The sequence below is a fragment of the Sturnus vulgaris genome, chromosome 5 (genome assembly GCF_052056855.1).
Source record: "Sturnus vulgaris isolate bStuVul1 chromosome 5, bStuVul1.hap1, whole genome shotgun sequence".
NCBI lineage: Eukaryota > Metazoa > Chordata > Aves > Passeriformes > Sturnidae > Sturnus > Sturnus vulgaris.
In genome coordinates, this window is record NC_142247.1 from 73600292 (window position 1) to 73623225 (window position 22934).

A 22934-nucleotide genomic window follows, 5' to 3' on the forward strand; every position below is an offset into this window, starting at 1 on the left:
GCTGTGTAAGCCCAAATAGTGCACACACTCCGCTCTCTCTGCACCCCAAAACATCACACCTCACTCTCTCTGCACCCCAAAACATCACACCTCACTCTCTCTGCACCCCGCTCTCTCTGCACCCCAAAACTCTGTGCACCCGGTCTCTCTGCACCCGAAAACACCGCGTACCCTGCTCTCTCTGCACCCCATTTCACCCCACACCGTGGTCCCCGCACACCCCAATCTCTGCATCCTCTCACCTGCGCACCCCAAAACACCGCGCACCGCGGTCCCCGCGCACCCCGATCCCCCCGCACCCCCATTCCCGCACCGTCACCAGGTGTATCCCCCCGCACCCCCATTCCCGCACCGTCACCAGGTGTATCCCCCCTCACCCCCATTCCCGCACCGTCACCAGGTGTATCCCCCCACACCCCCATTCCCGCACTGTCACCAGGTGTATCCCCCCTCACCCCCATTCCCGCACCGTCACCAGGTGTATCCCCCCGCATCCCCATTCCCGCACCGTCACCAGGTGTATCCCACCCGCGGCCCGGCCCCTCCCGCGGGGCTGGGGGCGGCTCCCGGGGTCGCGCATGTCCGGCCCCGCCCGTTAAATTCCGGCGGGCCGGGCCGGGCCGGGACCACCGGCCCTGGAGCTGCTGCTCTTGCCATGGCCACCGACAGCGAGCCCGGGCGCCGCCGCCGCTGCTGCTGCGCGCAGGACACGCCCGGTGAGTTGCGGGGGCACCAGAGGGGTCCCCCCATCCCTGGGCACCACCGGGTCACCCTTCCCGACCCACGCACCGGGCACCGAGCGGGATTTCTCCGGCATCACCAGGAGCTGGTGGGGTCCCCCCTCCTGAGCATCCCCTGGGTACCACCCTGGGGTGGTGCTGTGGTACCGCACCGGTGCTGTGTCCCCCCTGCGGGGTTTGGGGACCGAGGTGACACCCCAGCAGGGAATGGGGTATGGCCCCAGTGTGACTCCAGCAGCTCCCGCAGATGTTCCCAAGGTCCTGGATTCCCGCGGTGACAGTGACGGCCCCCGCCGGGGCTCCCTCTGTGACCGGCACTGCGCTGCGATCAACAACGTGCAGGGTGACCTGGGCGACCTGGGCTGCCACCTGCACCGTCCCCGTGTCCCTCCAGGTAGGCTGGCTGTGGGATGGGCTGGATCTGGGGCCCTGGGGTGTCCCACAGCCGCTGTGACCCCGTGTGTCACCCACAGCCATGTCCACCCCGCCCTGCTGCCAGCAGCACTCGGAGGAGGTGTGTGAGAGCTGCGTGGTGAAAACCACCCTGACGGCCGAGAACGCCGTGGAGGCCAACAAGCTCTCCAATAACTACAAGGTGGGTGGGGGCACCCATGGGTGCTTCTGGAGGGCTGTCATGGGTTTTCATTTTCTTCCTCTCCACTCATCCCCCCCAAAAAAACTCCTCTCTCTGCAGTTTGGCTTCAAGAAATGGAAGAGCCACGTGACAGCACGGCCCTGGGAGGACCGATCAGAGATTGTCAAGGAGCTCTACTCTGACCTCAATGTCATCCGAGGCTCTGGAGGTGGGGTGGCCTCGGGGACAGCCCCGGGTGGTGGCAGTGTGGATTGGGCAGCTGCAGGTGACAGCGGTCCCAGCTGTGCCTTCCGTCCCGCAGGCTCCACGCTGACATGTGGCAATGTCCTTTACCTGCTGCTCTTCGGCTGGTGGCTCTCGCTCCTCTACATCCTCGTGGCTGCCGTGATGTTCGTCACCATCATGGGGGCTCCTTACGGTGAGTTCCAAATTTGGGATCCCCACGCGAGGGCTGGAGGAGCTCAGGACTGCACTGAGGGGTGTTGGGGTCTCCTGGGTCCCTTCTCCGTGGAATGTCCCTGGAGCTGGAAGGGACACTGATGGTTATGTCCCCCCAGGGTGGCTCTGCTGGGACCTGGCCAGGTATTTCCTCTGGCCCTTTGGCAAAGTGATCCAGAAAGTGGAGGTAAGGGTGCCTTGGGAATCCCCTGGGGGGGGGTCTTGGGGTGCACACCCTGACATCCCCCCTCTCCCCAGGTCCCCAAAGCTGCCGTGGGGGAGAGCTCAGCCCTGCTCGGGGGTCCCACACCGCGCCGCTGGCACCCACGCTGCTGGCTGGGCGCTGGATACTGGGTGAGCCCCACGCTGCCCCCACTGACATCACCCTGGAGCCCCCAGCGTGGTGGGGAAGGTGCCCATGGGCACCTGCCCTGCCCTGGGCTCCGTGTTCTGGGGCTCAGTCCCTGAAGGTGATCTCCTGTTAACAGCACCATGCCAGCACCGCAGTGTGGCTGTGCCTGGGCTACCCGGTGCTGGCGCTGGCCCACGGGCTCGTGTGTGTCACCGCGTGGCTCCTCATCATCCTCATCCCCGTGGCCAAGCTGAGTGCCCGCGCCACCTCCCGTGTCCTGCTGCTGCCCCCGGAGCGGGTGCTCATCCGCCGCCTGAGGATGGTGGGTGACTCTGGGCAGGGTGAGGGTCCCACACCCCGCTCCGGGGGAGGGGTTTTGGGTTGGGGGGTGACCCTTTTGTCCCTCTGCAGACAGAGGTGCCTCTGGAGGGAGAGGTGATTCTCTGCTGCTACCGTGCTGCCAACCCCTACTACTACAAATACGCCGTGGATGGCATCAACGTCTTTGCTGTCAGTATCCTTGTGGGAGCTGGAGTGGGACGGGTGGGGGTGACCCCAAATCCACCCCCCCCCGCCATGTCCTTGACTGACCACCCCAGACCTGCTCCCAGTGGTGCTGGTGACGCTGGTGCTGGGCTACGTGGACAGCCCCAACCACCTGACGGGCTCTGCCGTCAAGTTCACCTTGGCCCTGCTGTCCATCATGCCCCTCTCCTACTACATCGGCATGGCCATCGCCAGGTGAGTGGTGTCGGGGGACACTCGGTGGGCAAAGTGGGGACACTCCGGCCCCGCTGACACCGTTTTCCTCCTCTCCAGCATCTCAGCCCAGAGTAACTTTGCAGTGGGGGCGGTGGTGAACGCCACGTTCGGCTCCATCACCGAGCTCACCTTCTACATCACGGCGCTCATCAAGGGCTCGCGCGAGGGCAACCGCTGCTACGCCGAGGTGGTCAAGTCAGCGCTGACAGGGACACTGGTGGGCTGTGTCCTCTTTGTGCCGGTGAGATGGGTGGCACTGGGAGTTGGGAGGGTGCTGTGAGCAAAGCACTGATGGGGGATTTTTTTTTTTCCTGGGGGGTTTTTCTCTGTCCCCAAGGGTCTGTGCATGGTGATCGGGGGTATCCGGCACCAGGAGCAGCGGTTCAACAGCCGCTCTGCCGGCGTCAGCTCGGCCCTGCTCTTCCTCTCTGTGGGAGGTGAGTTGGGGACAGGGGTGTCCCCAGGTTTGGGGGTCCCCCCAGGGTGGGTGCGTGCTCCGTGTCCTGTCCCTGCAGGTGTCTTTGCCCCAACGCTGTTCTCCAAGGTGTACGGGAAGCTGGTGTGTGGCGAGTGCCACAACGTCACCCAGAACCCGCTGGGCCACTACCTCTGCCACAACTGTCACTTTGACCTGGTGAGTGGGGACCTGGAGCCCCAAGAGGGGAAATTTGGGGTCAGGGATGCTCTGAACCCCCCTGGCTCTCGTGCTGGGTGGTGGCAGCAGGGCTGTCCCTTGTCCCCTGTATCCCTGTTGACAGGTGCTCTCTCTGCAGATGGACAACAACGGCACCCTCTACTACAGCCACGTCCAGTGAGTGTCCACTGCGGTGGGGACAGGGCTGTCCCCACACTGGGGTGGCACCTCGTGGGTTTGGTCGTGTTCCTGCATCCCTCCTGGGGTCCCTCTCCACCCCAAAGATCCAGCGCCCCATTTCCTCCATCCTCAGGGGAAGTCCCCCGGGGTGTCCATGTCAGACCCTGGTGGCACTGACAGTGTCACCTGTGTCCCACAGGCCCCTGGTGTACACAGTGTCCATCCTGCTCCCCGCTGCTTACCTCATCGGGCTCTTCTTCACCCTCAAAACCCACACGCACATCTACGACATCCACATCAGCGACTGTCACAGTGAGTGTCCCCGCGTGTCCTGGCTGCAGGGCTGCCTCTTGTCACTGCTCTGGAGTGTCCTCCCACACCTCTCTGCTCTCTCCTCAGTGCCTGGCCACCACCACAGTGCCGTGGTCCACTGGTCCCGCTGGCGGGCCCTGGTCATCCTGCTGCTCTCCACCCTCTGCATGTCGGCCTGTGCTGACCTGGCCACGGAGCACATCAGCCCCATCCTCACCAACTCCACCATCTCACAGGTGAGCTGGCCCTGGGGGTCCCCAAGGACCAAGATGTGCCCTCCAGCCATGGGGACCTGCCCTGGCTGCGGTTGGAACCCCAAAAGCAGTGGGGGAAGAGATGCTGAGATGCTCTGTACAGCTGACCAGGCCCAGGCTGATGTCACCTCTTGCCTGCAGTATTTCATCGGTGTCACCGTGCTGGCAATGGTGCCTGAGCTGCCAGAGATTGTCAATGGCATCCAGTTTGCCCTGCAGAACAACCTGAGCTTGAGGTGAGACGGCTCCAAGGATGAGTTTTGGGATGGTTCCTGTGCCCTGTCCCAGCCCCATCACTGTGCCTTGGTGCCCACCGTGGGCTGCCCAGCCACTGGTGGGTCAGATGCTGTGTCAGCTTATCCTCAAGGAGACCTAAAAACGGTGCCAGAACTGGGCTGGGCTCTGTGGATTGGGATTTTCTCACCCAGAGATCAACCCCTGAGTTGTCCTCCCTCCCCAGCATCGAGATTGGGAACTGCATCGCGGTGCAGGTGTGCATGCTCCAGATCCCCATCCTCGTGCTCTTCACCATCTTCTACGTGAGTAGCCCCAGGACAGCCCCGGGGGACCTCCTGCAGCAGGGCTGGGGACACTGGGACGGGGAAAGGACACAGCTGTCCTTCCCAGTGTCTCCCCTCTGCTCAATGCACAAGTGGGGTCAGATGTCTCCTGGTGCTGTCCCCACCCTGGGGACTTGTGACAGAGGAGGTTTAAGGGGTGACACACAGGTCCCCAGGCAGTCGGTGCAGGGCTGTCCTGGCTGACCATAAACCCCAAATCCTCCTCCTCACAGCCAACCAACTTCACGCTGGTCTTCAGCGACCTCCACGTCTACGCCAGCATGTTCAGCGTGGTGCTCATGAACTACATCTTCATGGATGGCAAATGTGACTATTTCCAAGGTGACCACCTCCCACAGGGCTGCTGTGGGACTTGGAGTATCCCTGCATTCCCTGGGATGTGGGATGTGGGCCTCCTGGGTCCAACCCTGGGGTCGTCTGCTCTCGGTGTGTGGTGACCTGAGCCATCCTGGAGCTGTCCCCCAAGGGGGATCACTCCCATTTCCCCCTTTAAAAAGTTTTAAACTCCATTTTAATGGCCATCAAAGTCCTCTACAGGGGCTTCATCCAGACCCCACACCAGGTCTTAAACCCTCTTTGCTCCAAGGAGTAACTCCTCCACCCCTGTGTGTCCCCCCAGGCACGGTGCTGGTGATGGTTTACTTCATCCTCCTGGCCGTGTATTTCTTCGCCCCCTCGCCCAGCGGCTGCTGAGGTTTGGATTCTCCTTTCTCCGACCCCTTCGTTGGGATCAGCACCTTTCAAGACCTTTTCCAGTGTCTCAGGGACTCGGCCGGGCTGGCTCCGGTCTGGAAGTGCCGTTTCCTGAAGCTCCTGCTGCTGCTGGGCTCCCCCCCGTGGGGCTTCAGGGATGGGAAGGGTGGTGGCAATGGAATTGCTCCCGAAATGAGGAGCCTCAAAGGCAGAGCACGGCACAGAGGCGTCTCCAGCCCACACTCGAGCGGCTGGGAGGAAATCTGTCCTTAGTGGAGGGTCTGGAAGGGGATTTTGGTGTGTCTCGAGGACAGACCCCTCCCTGGGGATGTGCTGCACTGGAGAAGGTGCCTGACAAATCCCTCATCCTCCCAGGCCTGGGAATTGCACATGGGATGTTTGATGGCACCAGAAATGCACTCAAAGGTATTTTCAGCTGTTTTGTCATTAAAGCAGTTTTGTACAAATCAGAAACTAAGTTGGTTTCTCCTTAAACGAGCCTCGGTCACCAGCCTGGGCCCCTCTGTCACCTCCAGAGCCAGCAGGGCTGGCTGTGGGCTCCAGATTTCTCCATGACCTTCCCAAAATTCCAGCTCATTTCCAGCTTGGTGTTGTCTGACTGTCCTTGGTCCTCCTGGCATTGAGGTCTGGATGAGACTCCTGAGAGAAGGGTCAGGGATGCTCCTGGTGTTGCCTGTGGGGTGTGACAGGCTGGGAAATGCTGGTGAGTGTGGTAAGAGGACAAAGTTTGGGCTTGGATTGATTTATTATCTTTTAAAAACAAAAACAACCCCAAAGCAAAACACTGAGGGATCCACTAACACAGGCAAGGAGGCTCTGGTGCCTCTTCCCCCTCCCCTGTGCCATCGGGATGTCCTTCAGCACGAAAAGCAGGGAGTGCTGTCACAGGAATGTGGGAGTCTGAAAGGATGGACAGCCCTGAGTGAGGCAGGGAGCAGCCTGGGAAGGCAGCAGCTCGTTAGGGATTAATGAAGCTGCTTTATTAAGCTTTTTTTGTTTTCCTAGTGAGGCATCAGCACGGACAATCCTGTCTGTCATTAGTGTGGGACAGTTGGGAGCTTTGCTGGGTGAGTAGCTGGAGCTGCTGATGGCAGGACAGGGAAGGATGGAAAAGGGGAAGGGATTGGGAGAGCAGAAGCTGTAGAGAACCTGCTCAGTGCCATCATCTTACTGAGATTAAACAAACCCTCTCTCCTGGGCTGAGGGATGCTCAGGAATTCTGTTCTGAGCTGGTTTTCCCTGTCTCCTTCCATCCTGTCCCCATCCCAGGCAGCACTGTGCATGCTCTTATCCCTTCTCCATCACTTGCTGCAGCTCCTTTCCCTCTCCTTTAAATTAAATTATAATTTAATAATATCTATAATAATATCTTCTAATTAAAGCTTTTACCCACAGGCAGTAGCCCAGCAGCAATTAAAGCCCCTCTCAGCAGGAGCTGTGAGCTCAGTGCTTAAACCAAATCATTTTTTTTTTAAGAAGAGCAGCCTCTAAAGCTCTTGTGTCCCTCATGAGCAGCCAGTGGGGGTTATGGAATGGGGAAGACCCCGGGAATCCATCAGAGGGTGGTGTTGGTATGGATTTCATCAGCAGGAGTCAAGTCCTTTGTGGTTTTCTTGGTGATGCTTCCTCAGCTCCTGTGGGCTGGGGGTGGAGAGATCCACAGGGATCCAACTCCTGGCCCTGCCCAGGACACCCCAACAGCCCCACCCTGGTCTGAGAGCGTTGTCCAAATGCTCCTGGAGCTCTTGGGGCTGTGCCCACTCCCTGGGGAGCCTGGGCAGAGCAGGACACTCCCTTCCCTTGCTGCTGTCCCTGCTGTCCCCAGGACTGAGATGTCCCTCCTGGCTCCAGGGTTCTGCTGACTCAAATCCAGGACCCCCAGGTCCCTTCCCACAGCTTCTCCTGGATGCACTTTGCTGGAGTCTGAGGATTCCATCTCCTGCCTTTCCTGGACCATCCAGGTGGGTTGTGCTGTTGTAGCAGGAAATCGGGGTGGCCAAGCCAGGACTTGCCTCTCCTGAAGCTGTGCTGGCTGTGACTGATGTCTGTGTTGGTTTTTTCAATACTTCCCAGAATAATCTTTTCCAGGATTTTACCAGGCACTGAAGTGAGACTGACAGCCCTGTGGTTTCAGTGTTGTCCCTTGAAAATTGGGACAGCTTCCAGCCAGCTGAGACCTCTCCAGAGTGCCAGGACTGCCCCAAAATCATCGAGAGAGGCTTTGTGAGAACCTCAGAGAAAGCTCCAGAGATTTCCAGAGTAAGGAGAACCTGAGAACCTCAGAGATCCAATATCACCCTGGGGATGAGGGGAGATGTTCTTTAAAGCAGGTGAGACAAAACCCAGCACAGGCTGCTCCAGGACAAAGGTCCCACAAGGCAAAGATGCAAGTGTGGATATTCAGCCTCAGAGTTTGGGATGGAATAAAGAAGCTGGAGAAATGTTCCTGCAGGTCACTGCAAAGCCAGGGCAGGAGAGCAGGCTCTGGATTCAGCAGCCAGGGAGGCTGGGAAGGGACTGAAATGCACAATTCCTGTCCAAGTGCAACGCAGGGGATGGAGACAGCAGAGCTCCAAGCGGCTCCCAGCAGTTCCTGTGGTCCAAGCACCTGAGAAAGCCTCAGCTGTGATGCCCAGCCTTTGTTTTCTGAGCCTTGGAGGGGGAAAAAGGCAGGAACTGAAGCTGGAGAAGGAGGAAAATCTATTCTCAAGACCAGGGGAAGCTGAATTTTGGGACAAAAAAAAAAGTGGAGGGCAGTGACTCCAGCAGGCAGCACCTTTGGATTAACAACATGAAGACAATGCTATGGTTTATTTAAACATAAATGCAATCCTTTAAAAAGAAACTAAAACCCCAGAGTTGAACATCTGCCTTTGATGAAGACAAAAGCATTGGGAAAAGCTGATTTTAAAAACAAAAGGCACTTAAAAATGGGCTCCAACTGAAAAGGATTTTGTATAAACCTCATGCCTGGAGCTGCTCAGAGTTCAGTGGCCACTTAAATAAATTCAGTGTAGAGAGCACAAGAGGACCAGAGCCACCCCTTCCTGTGCAGAGACAATCCCTGTTGCCAGCAGGAGGGAGGGATGTTCCCTCTCCCCTTTTTTGGATGCTGCATTTCCTGGGCTGAGCGATCCACAAAGCTTAAAATCACATCTCCTACCCTCAGGGGAACGTGAAACAACAAGAAAAAGGCCAACTTGGGACGTGGGGGAGGGAGGAAAACCAAAAGCTGGGAGCTGCTGAGAGCCAAGGATTGGTTGAGCAGGTTCAAAGAACTCTGAACTCTAAGGGTTTGCTGTAGCTTGTTCTGGGTGCAAAGTGAGCTGAAAAGGTTTGAAAATCCCTCAGGAAAACCTTTTCCCTCCCCACCCCCAGTAAACTACACAGTAGTCCCTTAAGTGGCAACTTTTTTTTCCCCCAGTCTTCCAGGCAAACCTTAGAGTGTGAAAAGGGGAGAACACGGACACTGCACCAGGGAAGCTGCAGGGACGTTCCAGCCGTCTCCAGGAGCTCAGGGGTGGGAACATTCCATGGAACACCATGCAGGGCTGAAGGAACTCGATGGGCTTGGAGAAGGGGGGAGCTCAGCTGGGTGGGAGGGATGGGTTATCCAAAGCCAGGTCGGTGGCTGTTCTGCATCAAATGTTCCTCGTTGGATACAAGGGTGGAAAATACCAAGGTGAAGGTGCCACGGTGGAAGCACAGGTTCACACATTCAGTAACTCGTTAAGCTCCCCAATTAATTTGCAAGCATGTGCTGATGACAGGTTGCTGGTTGGCTGCTTAAATCTCAGAAAATACTTTTGGATTAATGGTGTAACTTTAGAGCTCCATAAATAAAAAGGGGATTTGTTTTGTTTTTGTTGGTTTTTTTTTTTCCAATGACTGAAAGTAACAAGGTCTGGAAAGGCATTGATGTATTTGCTGAGTAAGGCCTTGAGCAGGTTCCTCCATGTTCTTAGCAAGACCATCCATGGAATCCATAAATAGTGGGGGGGTAGGAGGGAGAATTCTTCAACGTGGTTGAGTGTTGGCCACAAGTGGGAGATGTTCTCATTTTAGTCGCTCAACGAGTCCCTGCGTCAGTCCAAGGTGCAAAAGTTGGGATCTGGAGAGAGTTGCTAGGTGAGGGAAACATTCCAGAAGCTTCTCCCAGCACAGTTCCAGCAGGCTGGGCACCACCAGCCACATTTTGAACAGGGAGCCAGTCCTTTTGTTTTCGTGGATGTTGACCACCCCTCCGTGGACGTACATGCAGCCAGCCTAGGTGGGGAAAGGGGAACAGGAGTTACACAGCCAGGAAAAGCAGGACTGGGCTGGCACTGCTCTGGGATCCTCTCAATCAAGGGAGGAATCACTGCTGTCTCATCCTAAACCACCACAGAGTGCTTTGCTCTGAATTTTAGGTGATTTCTACCCCAAGAAATCCTTTTTAGGAGTGTTGATAAAGCTGTAAGAGCTGAAAATAATGTATTTTTAAACTACACCCACCTCACCCAGACATCCTGCATTCCCCTGGCTCAGCACAACCCTGCTCCAGGGATGACAGGAACACAGAGAGATGGGAAAACCTCAGCTGCTGAGTGGGTTTTTTTTTTTTTCTTCCATATGCTGGCAAAGAAAGAGCATTCCTGCTGTCCAGGCAGTCACTGAGCTGCCTGGGAAACACCTTTATCAGGCTTCCCAGGAAAAGCTGCATTTATAACGTTCCCCAAACGAAGTGACACCAAGGAATGTGATCTCTGCCCTAAGGAGATGAGCTGAAGGAGGTGAAGGCACAGCCAAAGGCATTTCTTGCTGCCTGTTAATTATCAATCCCAGGTTTCCAGCCTTTTATGGCCAAAAGCTCTGGCATTCCTTAGTGGTTTCCAAAAGGTTGGAAACAGCCTCATGTAATCTTTCACCTCAGGCTGTTCTCAGTAGGATAAAACCACTTTACTCAGGGAGTATTTGTGCTTTTTTTTTTTTCCCTTTTACAAGCAGGAACTGCTGTTCCCACATGGGAGTTTAAAAGCTCAAATTCTGCATCATTTCTTTCAGAAAAGCAAAACCCATGGTGTGAAACCACACAGCAGGAGGAGGAGGAGGAAGAGGAGGAGGAGGAGGAGGTCACTCTATCTGCAGCCCACACCGAGGTCAGAGTGCCTGGATGAAGGATCCCAGCTCCAGAGGAACGGGAGGAGTCACTTACTGGGGTGACAGCAGCACAGTGGAAGTACACAGGCTCTGGCATTGCAGCTGGGAGCTTGACCCACTGGAAAGTTTGCAGGTTCAGCTTCCAAACGTCTCCCAGGATCACCTCTCCGTTGTAGCCCCCACACACGAACACATCTGCAAGAGAGGAGATGTGGGGAGGTGCCAGGCCCTGCCCTGCCCTGCCCTGCCAGGTACCACGGGGGGAGAGAGGCCAGGGATCACTCCTGACCCACACACCTTTGGGGTCACTCAACAAAGGCTCTCAGGGTGTCCCAAATCAGCCCCACCACAAAGTAGAGGCCACTTGAAGATTCCCAGACTGGTTTGGGTGGGAAGGGACCTCAAAGCCCATCCCACTGTCCCAGGGTGCTCCAAGCCCTGTCCAACCTGGCCTTGGACATTCCAGGGATCCAGGGATTCCTTCCCAAGATCCCACCCCAATCTCCCCTTTCCCAATCTGAAGCCATTCCCTGTGTCCTGTCCCTCTGTCCCTTGTCCCCAGTCCCTCTCCAGCTCTCCTGGAGCCCCTTTATTCCCTGGAATGCTCTGGAAGCTCTCCCTTCCCTTCTCCAGGTGAACATCCCTGGCAGCAGTTCCATGGATTCCTCTGGACTCTCTCCATTATCTCCAGGTGCTGCTGCCGTGTCCCCAGGGCTGGGGTCTCACCTGAGAGGAGCAGAATTCCCCCCTCCCCTGCTGCCCATGCAGAGGGAGTGTGCTGGTTATGCACTGAGGTACCTGGGAGAGGGATTTTGATCCCAAAACAGGGATCAGGGTGGGTTTCTGCCTCATGTCCCCCTTCTGTCCATGATCCCAACCCCACCATGGCAGACTCGGGGCTAAGTGTCACTGGAAGCAGGAAGTGTTTCCTCTTTTTGGAGCTGAGTTCTCAGACACCTGGGTTTGATCAGATTCCAGGCATTTTAAACCCTCAGCTCCCAGTCCTGCCTTGCTCTCAGCTTTGCCCAAATTCTCAACTCAGCTGCTGCCAAATCCTTCTGCTGGACTGGAAGCATCTCCCAGCTCCTGCCTTGCTTTTATTGGCACAATTAACACTCCTAGGAAATAAAACCCAGCGTTTCCCTCCACCCTTCAACAGGGAGCATTCAGCCACTGACCTGAAGGGTTTGGAAAAGAGGGATCAAGGTTGTAACTGTAACTAAAAGAATGGGGCCAACTGGGCACCTTAAGGCCTGTTAGTGAGGAAAAAAATCCTCTTCCAGAAAAGCCACGTGTTCCCTGCAGTTCTCTCCAGCTCTCCCCTGTTTGGTTGTACAAGATACACCAATTTTCCAGAGGCAAATCTTACCATTTTTTATCTGGACACAGCTGTGGCATCTTCTGGCTGCTGGGAAGCCTGGGGAGAATAAATTGAAAAATATTTATCAGCAATAATTGCTTTAAAGTGCTTGTGCAAGTGGTGATTTTGTCTCAACATTTAATCACGGGGTTTAATTTTTAAGAGGTTTTGCTTTCCTGCAATCTCAGGTATAAAAGGTGTCATTTTAAGCAGCTGTTGCAGGTTTGATTCCTAATTCCTCTCCAAGGAAGGAAGAAAAATGCTGGGATTTTGTTCTCCAGAGTCTCAAATCTGGCTTGGTGAAAAGCAAGATGTGAGATTCCAGGGAAAGCCCAGGGCCTCAAAAGGGAGCAGTGACAACGTGGATCCTGTGGGAGCAGATCCAGGCACTGTCACCTTTCCCAAGCAGGCAGAGAGGGAAGCCAGACTCCCAAATTCCCTTGGATGGATTAATCCTCAGTGCTGAAGCACAAGCAGGATCTCAAATCCAGCAAAAAGTCAAATATTGAACAAGAAAATTGCACTTTCAAGCCACTCTGGTTTGTAGGGAAAGAAAGGAAATTCCAAACTCACCGACTTTCTCGTGAGGTTTTGTGGTGATCTCCTCCCACGTGTTGGTTTCCAGGTTGTAGGCATGGATCTGGAGGGAAAAAGAGGAGCCATGAGATGTCTCTGCCAGCACCAGGATGATGCAGCCACAGGCTCTGACCCTCTAGAAATAAATCCCTTTTTAATTTTTTTTCATTAAACCCAAAAATAGCTGATCCCAGCCAGTGACTAAGCAGGTCTGAAATCACCTTCCAAACTCCATCCCAGCTGAAAAAAATAAAAGAATATTGCTTTTTAAAAGAGCTGCACCAATGAAAATCCACACCCTCGAGTTCTCAGAAGGAGTTAGAAATTCCTTTCTGCTGCTGCACATAGGGAGAAAAATGGGACAGTGGAAAGAGAGAAAATGTCACGTTAGGTGCTGCAGACTCCACTTTTTTGGAAGCAGAGCACTATTTAAAGTGACCACAGATTCATCACCAGGACATTTTGTGGCAAATCCAGATTTTACAGAAATAGGAGAACAATCTGCTCCCAATTAATTTTTTTTTATTATTATTATTTTATTCCTCAGTGTGGGAAATCTCCAGTCCAAGGTTCCAAATGCCTCACCTTATCCAAGGAATAAGCTGTCCAGGAAGTTCCACCTCCCAGGATATAAATCCGTTGACCATCATGAGCAATTTCATGTCTGTACCTGAAGGTGCAAAGCAGCACAATCAGCAACAACAAAAAAAACCTTCTGGAAATCACCATCAAATTCCAAGGATTTGAGCAGAAATTCCCAAACATCAGTCCCTCAGGCTGGGAGCATTCAAGAAATGTGGAACTTTTCCTGAGCCCAGAAGTCTGAAAGGTATTTGCAGATTGCAGAGCAATTATGAAATAATTAAGTGCAAGGATTAATGAATACCATCAATATTCCAGGCAGTTCCAAAGTGGCTCCTGGCAGTGTTCAAGGCCAGGCTGGACAGGGCTTGGAGCAACCTGGGACAGTGGAAAGTGTCCCTGCCCAGGGCAGGGGGGTGGAATTGGATTTATTTAAAAATCCCTATGAACCCAAACCATTGTGGAATTCTTTCATTCCCAATTCTCTCTTCTCACTTGGACACCAAACCATGGATGAGAGTGACCAAAATCCATCCTCCCAATGCCACAACAACTCCCAGGCTCAGAAGAGCTTGGAAATTCCAACCAGAACAAAGCACCCCAAAGGCTTCTCCTTCCCTGCCTCCCAAAAAAAGCCTCCCTGAGGCTGCCCAGGTGCTCACCTCTCCTCTGGCATGTCACAGGACATGTTGTTTGGCTTCAGCTGGATCCATTCCCGGGTGTTGAGGTCCAGCTTGTGCAGGTCAGTGCTGTAAATGTAGCCAGTTGTTCCTCCAAACACGTAGAGACACCCATTGATGATGGCCATGGCCTGGCAGAGAAAGCACTTACAAAGGATTGGGGAAAAACAGGGAATTCCTGCTCTTCTGAAACTAAAAGGGTCAGTCCTGCTGTGAGAGTGAATCCATTTCTTTGTCCACCTCGTTCATCCACTTTATGGGAAGGGTAATTCTAATATAAAGGAACCCTACAAATTCTCATTTAGAGTTTTGGGTTTTGAAAATTTTGACTATGAACGACTCCTTAAATCACTTTTTCATTTTAATTTAGAGTTTTGGGTTTTGAAGGTTTTTGACTACCAACCTACTCCTTAAATCAGATTTTTTTTCATTCACCTGCAGGGATTTTAAGCCCCAGTTCCCAGTCCTGCCTTGCTCTTTTTATTTTTTAAATTTGCTGCTTTGTCCAAATTCTCAACTCAGTTGCTGCCAAATCCTTCTGCTGGACTGGAAGCATCTCCCAGCTCTTGCCTTACTTTTCTTGGCACAATTAACACTCCTAGGAAATACAACCCAACATTTCCTTCCACCCTTCAACAGAGAGCAAAGTGCACAACCCCTGTGACCTTTCTAACTAGGAAAAAAAAACTTTTAAATCTCACAGAACCCAACCTGCTTTTCCTTGTGCTTTTAGACAGAAACAACAACTCTGGTGAGGAGCAGAGAAGAGATTTGGGTGCTGTGCCCCCCTTTTTTTGAGGCACTCAGGGCTCCCCTGAGCTCCCTACCTGGCCATAGATGCGGTTGGGTTTCTTGCCACGGCAGCTGAGCAGAGCCCATCTCTTGTACTTGACATTGCACACGTGGACATCGTTCCCATTGCTCTCTCCAAAGGGGATCCCAGTGCCCCCAAAAACCAGGAGGTTGTTGCCATGTAAAACAACTGGGGGGGAGAGAGAGAGAGAGAGAGAGAGAGAGGAAAAACAGGGATGCTCATTGCTGTGAGATCAGAACAGAATGATTTTTTTTTTCCAAGCTAGGTTGGGGCTAAGCTTGGAGAAACCTGCTCTAAGGAAGGTGTCCTTGTTCATGGCATGGAATTGGATCATCTTTAAGCTCCTTTCCAAGCCAAACCATTCCATGTTTCCATGCTCTGGAGAGACAGCAGTGCTGTTCAAAGTCCCTACAATCCACCCCGTGCACTGACGGCTTTGAGAGGTTCTAAAAGAGAAAGGATCCCAAGTAAAACCATGGTAACCAAAGGTCTGCTTTGAAAAGTGAACAAAGACAGCTATTTTTGGATGCTTTGAGATGCCTGCACCCTGCTGAAATCACAGGTGCCTTGCAGCCAGCAAGATAAACACCTGGAAAACACCTCTTGCTTTCCCATTTTTTTAAAACTGAACAAAAAGGGGAAGAAAAAAAATCCCAAACCCAACCCAACCACAGGAAAAACTACTCAACCCAACTACTTGGGAAAAAAAAAAAAAACAACAACAAAAAACCAGGATCCAGATTTCCAGTTCTTGCCTGGATTAAAATAGCCAAGGATTAAAATAGCTCCAGGAGCAGGCCCACGAGGAGTTGGATTTCCATACGTACGTGACATGGAGGCCAGCTCCCTGGGCATGTAGCCTTCGGTGCCCATCTGGTGCCAGGTGTCTGTGGCAAAGTTGTACCTCCAGAGCTCCCTGAAGAGAGGGTAATCCTCATTTTCTGGCCCTCCAGACTCATCATAGTCGGGGTTGTAGCCCCCAAACACGTAGAGGTTGGCACTGTCGGCCACGCAGCGATGGCCGCTCCTGGCTGGGGGACACCGGTGGCCTGCAGGAGGAGGAGGAAGAGGAGGAAGAGGAGGAGGAAGAGATAAAACAGCTCCACAAAAGCTCAGGGTGTGTGCCAGGGTCAGGAATGCACCCACTGGGATGTATTGGATCCCTAGGGAAGTGTGTCTGCAGCAGGGGGAAATGGTTTTGTGAGGACAAGCTGGGAAAGGGACAATCTGTGTGTCACCGTCTCACTCCTGGCCACTCCTGCCCTGGATTGGGGTGACAATCCTTCCACAAAAGCTCTTTCTGAGGTATTTGATAAAATCTTTTTTTTTTATTCTGTTTGGTAAATCTCACTCAGGAAAAAATTCCAAATGTTTATTTAAATTTGTATTGAAATGCTGCCCAATAGAGAAAAAAAATGGAGAATTTGCTTTCCCTCCTACAAAAACCTGTCTGTGATTTCCCCCTTTTTGTTCCTTGGATCTCAAGGAGATTTTGTCACTAAATTTGAAGTGACAGAACAGGGAAAATCTGCTCCTAAATAAAGGCATTAGCACTGGGCAGGAGCAGATCCTACAGGGTGATGCAGCCATTCCCAGCCCTAAAACTTCATGGAAATAAAAGCAGGGAGGACAATTCCAGCTCAACTCTCAACTGGAATAAATAAAAAGATGAATTCAGCCAAGGAAAACCTAACCAGGAATATTCTTGGACGAGAGAAATCGAGGTCTTGGCTGACAAGTGATCAAAACAAACCCAAACAAATTATTGACCTTCACCCCCCAGCTGCTCCCACAGACTTTTTAATGGATTTTTAGGATGGAAAAGGAGCAAGGAAAGCATTTAATTAGGACCCAGAAGTAAATCCCACTGCAAAAAACAACAACAAAAAAAAACAAACCCAAAAACAAAACAACAAAAAAAAAAAGAATTAAAAAAAAAAAAAAAAAAAAAAAAAAAAAAGAGGCATGAAGCATTTTTCCTCCAGGAAAAGTGAAATTAAATGATTTGTCCAGACCAAATAATGAACTTGAGCTGAGCACAAGCAGCTTTGTTTAATCATGTTTAACCCTGGTTCAAAATTAAGGTTCAGACAAAGTTTTGACAGATTTGAGGTGTTTCCAGGAATAATTGTGTCTTGCAGCAATCCCCATTTAGAAAACTAATAAGCACTGGGTGAAAAAAAAAGAGGGGAAGGGAGGAATTAAGGGAAAAATCTGTAGTGGGGACATGGATTTTGGGGCACAGGACAGGGGGATATTCCTTGTCCTAATTTAAAAGGTGTTAAGGAATTAGGAGTTCAGATATTATATTAAATAGAAATTTTATTTCCTCTCTAGTTCTAATTCTAGTTCTGCCATGAGAATTTTCCAGAGGGAAAAGAAGAGGATAAAGCTGAGTTTTATATAAAGTAAAATAAACTAAAGGTAAGAGGAATAATTCCAAGAAAATAAATTTTAAAACACTATCCAGGAGGCTTTCACTGCCACCAACCTCCCAAAATTAAAAAGGGAAGGGACCTGAATTTGCCAGAAAATTCCAGTTTTCAGCAGGAAGGGATCACACATCCCTGGAAGTGTCCAAGGCCACGCTGGAATAGTGGAAATTGTCCCTGTCCATGGCAGGGGGTGGCACTGGATGATCTCTAAGGGCTCATCACTTCAGAAAAGATTCCTCCAGTTGTGTTTTTTTAAAGAAAAGAGCTGGATTTGTTCAAGGGTTAAATCTGATGAGTTCTTTCAGCAGCCAAATTCCATGGCTCCAATAAAAAGCTGCATTTCCATTTAATTAGGACTCACTGGATGATTCACAGCTCCTGCTGAAATTCAGGAGAGGTTTGCAGCTGCTTTTGCTCCAGCCCAATCCACAGATGTAATTTTTAGATGGGAAAATCCCATCTCAAAAAAAAAATAATAATAATCCTGGCATTTGAACATCCAACATTATTGGGAGCAAAATTCATTTTCCCATGAGCTCAAACCCAAAACACCCAAAGCTCAGGGAAGCACAGTAAGGTTGTGAAAAGCTGGAATTCACCAGGTCCTGCTGGGAATTCCTTGATGCTGGATATGGAAAGCAGCAGGATTTACCAGGAATGTGGGGAAGAGGTTGTAAAATGATGGAAAATGGCTTTAAAATGAATGGATATAACCTGGAAGCACCTGTTTTCCCAGTTTAAGATTTTCCAGAAAGAAGCAGGAAGGAAGGATGGGGAAGGTGAATTTACAAGGAGGCTCCTTTTCTTTAATCCTGAGGGGAAATATGGCAACAGTAACATTTTTTAGGGAATAAATTCCACAATCAGAATGAAATTTTACAACGGGATGAGAGGAAAGAGCCTCAAGCTATGCCAGGGGAGGCTCAGGTTGGACAGGAGCAGGAATTTCCTCATGGAAAGGGTTGTTAAACATTGCAAGGGGCTGCCCAGGGAGGTTTGGAGTGCCCAGCCCTGGAGGTGACCAAGGAATTCCTGGATGTGGCACTCAGAGCTCTGGGGACAAGCTGGGAATTGGTCACAGCTTGGATTGGATGGTCTGGGAGAGCTTTTCCAACCCAATGGATTCAGTAATTCCAGGCTGAAACATCATGAAAATCAGGGAAGTAATTAAGGGAAGTCCTAATTAAGGGCTGAGGAATCAGACAGAATGAGGCTGGCTGGGCACTGCTAAATCCCTTTCTGAAGAGTGATTCACTCCGTGGGCTCTGAGGAGCTGCTGCACTGACAATTCTGAGCTATTCCTACTTCAACTCCTCTCCTGCAGGAGCTGTAAGCAGGACATGAAACAAGAAGGTGTTTCCAGATGTGACACTGGGGAAAAGGGGGATCAGGAGGGACCTTGTGGCTCTGCACAACTCCCTGGATTCTTGGAGAGATTTGGGATCTGGGAACAGGGACAGGAGGAGAGGGAACGGCCTCAGGCTGGGCCAGGGTGGATTTTAGGGAAAATTCCTGCATGGAAACAGTGGCCAGGCACTGGAAATGCCCAGGGAGGTTTGGAGTCCCCATCCCTGGGGGGATTTCAGAGCCCTGTGGATGTGGCACTTGGGGACATGGGGCAGTGGTGACCTTGGCAGAGCTGGGAAAGGTTGGGCTCAGTGGTCTGAGACCTTTTCCAACTTAAACAATTCCATGATTCCATGAATATGAAGTGGTTTTGTGCCTCCTGAAACCATCCTTTGCCTTATGACTGTCAGAAACCCCAAATAAATCCATTCATATCCCAAGGGTGGGTGTGGAGAGGAATGGGGCCAGACTGCTCAGTGACAGCAGAAGGGAAAAGGGGCACAAACTCAAACACAGGAAATTCCAGCTGGGTATGAGGAAAAACTTCTACTCTGAGGATGATGGAGCACTGCAAAGCTTCCCAGAGCAGCTGTGGCAGTGCCCAAGGCCAGGCTGGATGGGTTTGGAGCACCCTGGGACAGTGGGAGGTGTCCCTGCCCATGGATGGGGTGACATTGGATGGGCTTTGAGATCCCTTTACACCCAAACCATCCCACAATTCTACATTTTTTTATCAATTCCCTTTTTTTTTTCCCCCCACCAAGCTGATTTAATCCCAGGGTTATCTGCAGCACTTTGAGTATGTTAAAGTTCCTCCAGTCAGGATAATAGGACAAGGAACAGCAGCAGTGCACAGCCTGTCCTGTTAGGGTGTCCCAAACACTGCTGGCTCTTCCCACCCATCCATGATTTCAATCCCACAAATCCCAGTGCACACGAGGTGTGTGTTACACCAGCATCACCACCAGCAGCAGAATTTCTGCTTCAAGCCCTATTTTTGGAAATGCAAACAGAATAACTACAGAGTGTAAAACCAACAAATCCAACGTGGCTTTGGATCCTTCTCTTTTCCAAGTGCCACATCCGTGCTGAATACCCCAGGGCTGTGTCCTTTTCTCTGCTTTTTAAAGCTTTCTGAAGATGCTTTTGGTATTATTTTTCCTCCTGCCAGGCTTTTCAACATCCACAACAGCAGGATTCAATCTCTCCCTTCCCATTTCTGATCCCTGCAGGAATCCTGAAGGGCACTTAGGTCAAGGGCTGAACCCAAGAACGAAACAAGTCAATATTGACTTTGACTCCCATCTCCAAAGTTTCATCTTTTCCACAACAGATGGACAAAATAAGTTTGGAACTCGTGGAATTGGAGGCCCTCAGGAGTGTTTGGAGGGTTGGGAAAGAGTGGCTGAGAGTGAGGTTTAAAACTTTATTTGTTCATCCAGCTGTGTTCAGGCTCTGCAGATCCCAGCCTTCCCTTCCTTGGCAGGCTGCCCACACCTGAGACATTCCCAAGTGGAAAAATTCCCAAGAGGAAAAATTCCCAGCTGTGGCTGGGTCAAGGGGCTGAGGGAAAATGGGAGAAGCCACAGGATCCATCCAAGCACAAGCTGCAGGTGAGCCAAGAAATTTCCAGATATTCCAAAGCAGAATGGATCATCCTGGGAGAGCTCCTGGATCTGGATCAGTGTGGAGAACAGGTTTGGTTCTCCCAGCCTTTATTTCCAAAATCTTTGGGGCAATCATGTTTTCAAGGATTTTACACCACTAAAACTCAGTGATCCTCACATCAAGAAGCATAAAGGAAAATAAAAGAATTCTGGAGAATGAAAATCAGGTCGTTGGAATGTTATCCCATTAATTAAGGAATCACATATTTGGAATTTCTGCTTTTTCTTAAATATATATTAAAAAATGAACCTCTCCATTAAAAAAAAAATCCCAAACCCTTCTGTGGCTGGGAAAATTACAGCTGAAGGCAAGAGCAGGAATGCAGAGCCAGGAGAGGCAAAAATCCATTTAAGTGTCCAGACTGTTCCAATTCCCTTAATCCCAGGAGTCTGATGAAAACACTGAAAAATGTGAACAGAAAAAGAAGAACAAGCCACAAACCACCTGTATTTGACTTTTTTTTTCCCTCATCTTTCCAAACCTTACAAACACCAGGGCATGGAACAGCATGGGGAAAATGAAAACTCTGCAAGAGAATTGGGAGTAAGAAAAGAAACCTGAAAAGTTTGGAAGAAAATTTAGGAGGTAACTGAAAACCCTGGAAGAGAATCAGGAGGCAAGAAAAGAAAACCTGGAAATTCAGGAGGAAAACTGGGAGGTGAGGAATGAAACTTGACAAGTCTGGAGGAGAACTGGGAGCTAAGAAAACAAACCTGGAAACTCTGGAAGAGAATTGGGAGCTGGGGAACAAATCTGGTTGGGAAAAAAGGAATGAGGGGGGAAAATTCCTCTCTCAATGGTTATGTAAGGGCTGCTGCTGGAATTTTATAAATAGGATCTTAACAGGTGTAAAACTGGGAAAAAAATCCAGGATTTTTCCTTTTTTTTTTTTTCCAGGAGTTTGGGGTTTGTTTAGGCTGGTTTGTGTGCCAAGGCTGAGCTGGACAGGGGTGGCTCACCCTGGGCTGCAGCCTCTGCTCCTGTGCAGGTCCAGAATCCGTGCAGGATCAGGAGGATGCAATTCCCATCTGCTGCAGCCAACGGTGAAAATTCAGGAAGGGGAAGAGAATCTTCAGGAAGGGGCCTGTGTTGCCAAAAAAGGGCCTTTGTACTGAAGGAAGGAAATGTGGCTGAGCATTTGCCCAAAAATAGAAGGTGTGGAGCCACTCAGCAAATTCCCAGTGCTCCTGGGAGAGGCTGGAAGGCTGATCCAGAATGTGGAAGGTTTCAGGGATGGGAAGATGGATTGAAAAGCCCTTTCCCAGCTGCTGGTGGTGCTTCCACCCCTGAGGGGTGAGGGGCTTCATGTCCCACATGAATGGAGGGATCTGAGGGGCAGGAAAAGATTCCTGATCCTGGGATATCCAGCTCAAGGTCATGAGAAGCTACAAAGATATGGGGAAAAGGGATATTCCCACACAAACTGGAATATCACAGAATTTCCCAATCCTGTGACCCTGGGGTAACCTCAGCCTCCTCCTGGAATATTTGGGGGCTGTTGGGGTGACCCAAATATCCACAAACCCTTCAGCATCCAGCCTTGCTAGGGGAAGAGGTGGAAAAGGGCAAGAACCACTTTTCCCAGGGGACAGGACTAAGCTGATGTCACATCCCAGCCACGTCCCCACCCCTGGGTCCCCCTTCCCAGGATTGTGGGGATGTCCCAAAAAAACCCCAATACACTGGGATTGCAGAGTGGGAGGATCACCAGGGTGATCCAGGATGACTGAAACGGGGCTGATCCCTGTGGGGTACCCCTGTCCCCACATCCATGGGGATGAACAGCCTTTGGGGGGCATCCAAGCATCTCCCAACAACTGGAAAACACCGGAATGGGGATGGAAGAGCTGCCACCCACCGGGCTGTAGGAGGGGGTGGCATTTATATATATATATAAATATATTTATATATATCCATTTATAAAAGGATAACCGTCCCTCCTTATCCCTGATTCCAGGGATACCATGGGAACACCCCAGCTCTCCCCACACCATTCCCGGGCTTTGGGGACAGGGTGACCCCATTATTCCCGGCCTGTTGGGGTACCCCAGCTCCCCCCGGGAATGTCCCAGAGCCAGGGACAACTGTCACCGGCCTCGGGCCCTTGGATGTCCCTGTCCCCGTCTCGATACCTGGGACCTTGTGGCTGGGGTGACCAGACCTCTGTGGAGGATGGGGACAGGGATGCCCCGATTAAGGACACGCCAGGAATGGGGGTGTCCCAGGCCCGAACACGGTGGGAATGGCTAATTCCCAATCACAGACTCACTGAAGCCCTGGCAATGGATGTGTCCCAGTCCCCGATCCTCAGGGATGCCGATGCCATGTCCACAACCCCTCAGGACCTTGGGGACAGCGGTGTCTCGTCCCCGACCTCCCGGATGCGGGAGTGCCCCGAACCCGAATCCCTCAGGACCTCAGAAATGGGGGTGCCGCGGTCCCGATCCCCCTGGGACGGAGATTCTTTGCTCCCAGACCCCTCGAACCCCTCAGGGTTGGAGCTGTCCCGGTCCCGAATCCCTTCTGGGCCTTGGGGTCGGGGTCATCGCCGGCGCCGGTCGCCACTCACCCGCCGCCCGCGGCCTGCCCGGCAGCTGCACGAAGCGGTTCAGGATCCCTCCCCCGCCGCCATCGGCGCCTCCCGCGGCGCCGCCCGCGCCCTCCCCGAGCCCGTCCCGGGCCGCGGCCGCCGCCGACATGGCCCGTCCGCTGCCTGAGGGCCGGGGCGAGAACCGCCAATCAGCGCCGAGCTTCTTCGGCCGCGGCCTATC

General features: G+C 52.0%; 2 protein-coding genes across 4 annotated transcripts; one reads left to right on the top strand and one right to left on the bottom strand.

The window, feature by feature from the left end:
* Positions 1-640: 640 nt before the first annotated feature.
* Positions 641-9805, top strand: LOC106856864 (uncharacterized). 3 transcript variants are annotated; one of them, XR_015804152.1, is made up of 21 exons: positions 641-716; positions 988-1134; positions 1214-1335; positions 1435-1543; positions 1637-1753; positions 1893-1960; positions 2032-2127; positions 2262-2447; positions 2537-2639; positions 2725-2866; positions 2945-3128; positions 3225-3324; positions 3403-3521; positions 3646-3698; positions 3901-4013; positions 4101-4249; positions 4409-4503; positions 4728-4806; positions 5061-5169; positions 5468-7523; positions 7651-9805. XR_015804152.1 is itself a non-coding variant. In XM_088166081.1 (20 exons), the coding sequence occupies exons 1-20, from the start codon at positions 656-658 to the stop codon at positions 5539-5541; spliced, it is 2226 nt and encodes a 741-aa protein (XP_088022207.1). In that variant the 5' UTR covers positions 641-655; the 3' UTR covers positions 5542-9805. The 3 variants fall into 3 exon arrangements, 2 of the variants coding, with proteins under 2 accessions (XP_088022207.1, XP_088022208.1); XM_088166081.1 differs by having other exon boundaries at positions 5468-9805; XM_088166082.1 differs by having other exon boundaries at positions 3661-3698; positions 5468-9805.
* Positions 8340-22875, bottom strand: KLHDC10 (kelch domain containing 10). The gene is made up of 9 exons (XM_088166090.1): positions 22733-22875; positions 15541-15762; positions 14727-14881; positions 13882-14030; positions 13223-13307; positions 12635-12701; positions 12071-12118; positions 10757-10896; positions 8340-9828 (listed from the first exon to the last, which is right to left on the bottom strand). The coding sequence occupies exons 1-9, from the start codon at positions 22860-22862 to the stop codon at positions 9619-9621; spliced, it is 1206 nt and encodes a 401-aa protein (XP_088022216.1). The 5' UTR covers positions 22863-22875; the 3' UTR covers positions 8340-9618.
* Between the last annotated feature and the right edge of the window lie 59 nt (positions 22876-22934).

What these genes read in the sequence shown, in the direction of transcription:
- LOC106856864 (XM_088166081.1), top strand. Translation starts at nt 656, where the DNA reads ATGGCCACCGACAGCGAGCCCGGGCGCCGCCGCCGCTGCTGCTGCGCG. An exon ending in CATCAACGTCTTTGCTGTCA is followed by an intron (nt 2,640 to 2,724) that starts GTATCCTTGTGG and finishes TGACCACCCCAG; the next exon opens with ACCTGCTCCCAGTGGTGCTG. An exon ending in GCTGTGTCCTCTTTGTGCCG is followed by an intron (nt 3,129 to 3,224) that starts GTGAGATGGGTG and finishes TCTGTCCCCAAG; the next exon opens with GGTCTGTGCATGGTGATCGG.
- KLHDC10 (XM_088166090.1), bottom strand. Translation starts at nt 22,862, where the DNA reads ATGTCGGCGGCGGCCGCGGCCCGGGACGGGCTCGGGGAGGGCGCGGGC. An exon ending in AAAACCTCACGAGAAAGTCG is followed by an intron (nt 12,119 to 12,634) that starts GTGAGTTTGGAA and finishes TATTCTCCCCAG; the next exon opens with GCTTCCCAGCAGCCAGAAGA. An exon ending in CTGTGTCCAGATAAAAAATG is followed by an intron (nt 10,897 to 12,070) that starts GTAAGATTTGCC and finishes CCTCTCTTGCAG; the next exon opens with ATGTGTTCGTGTGTGGGGGC.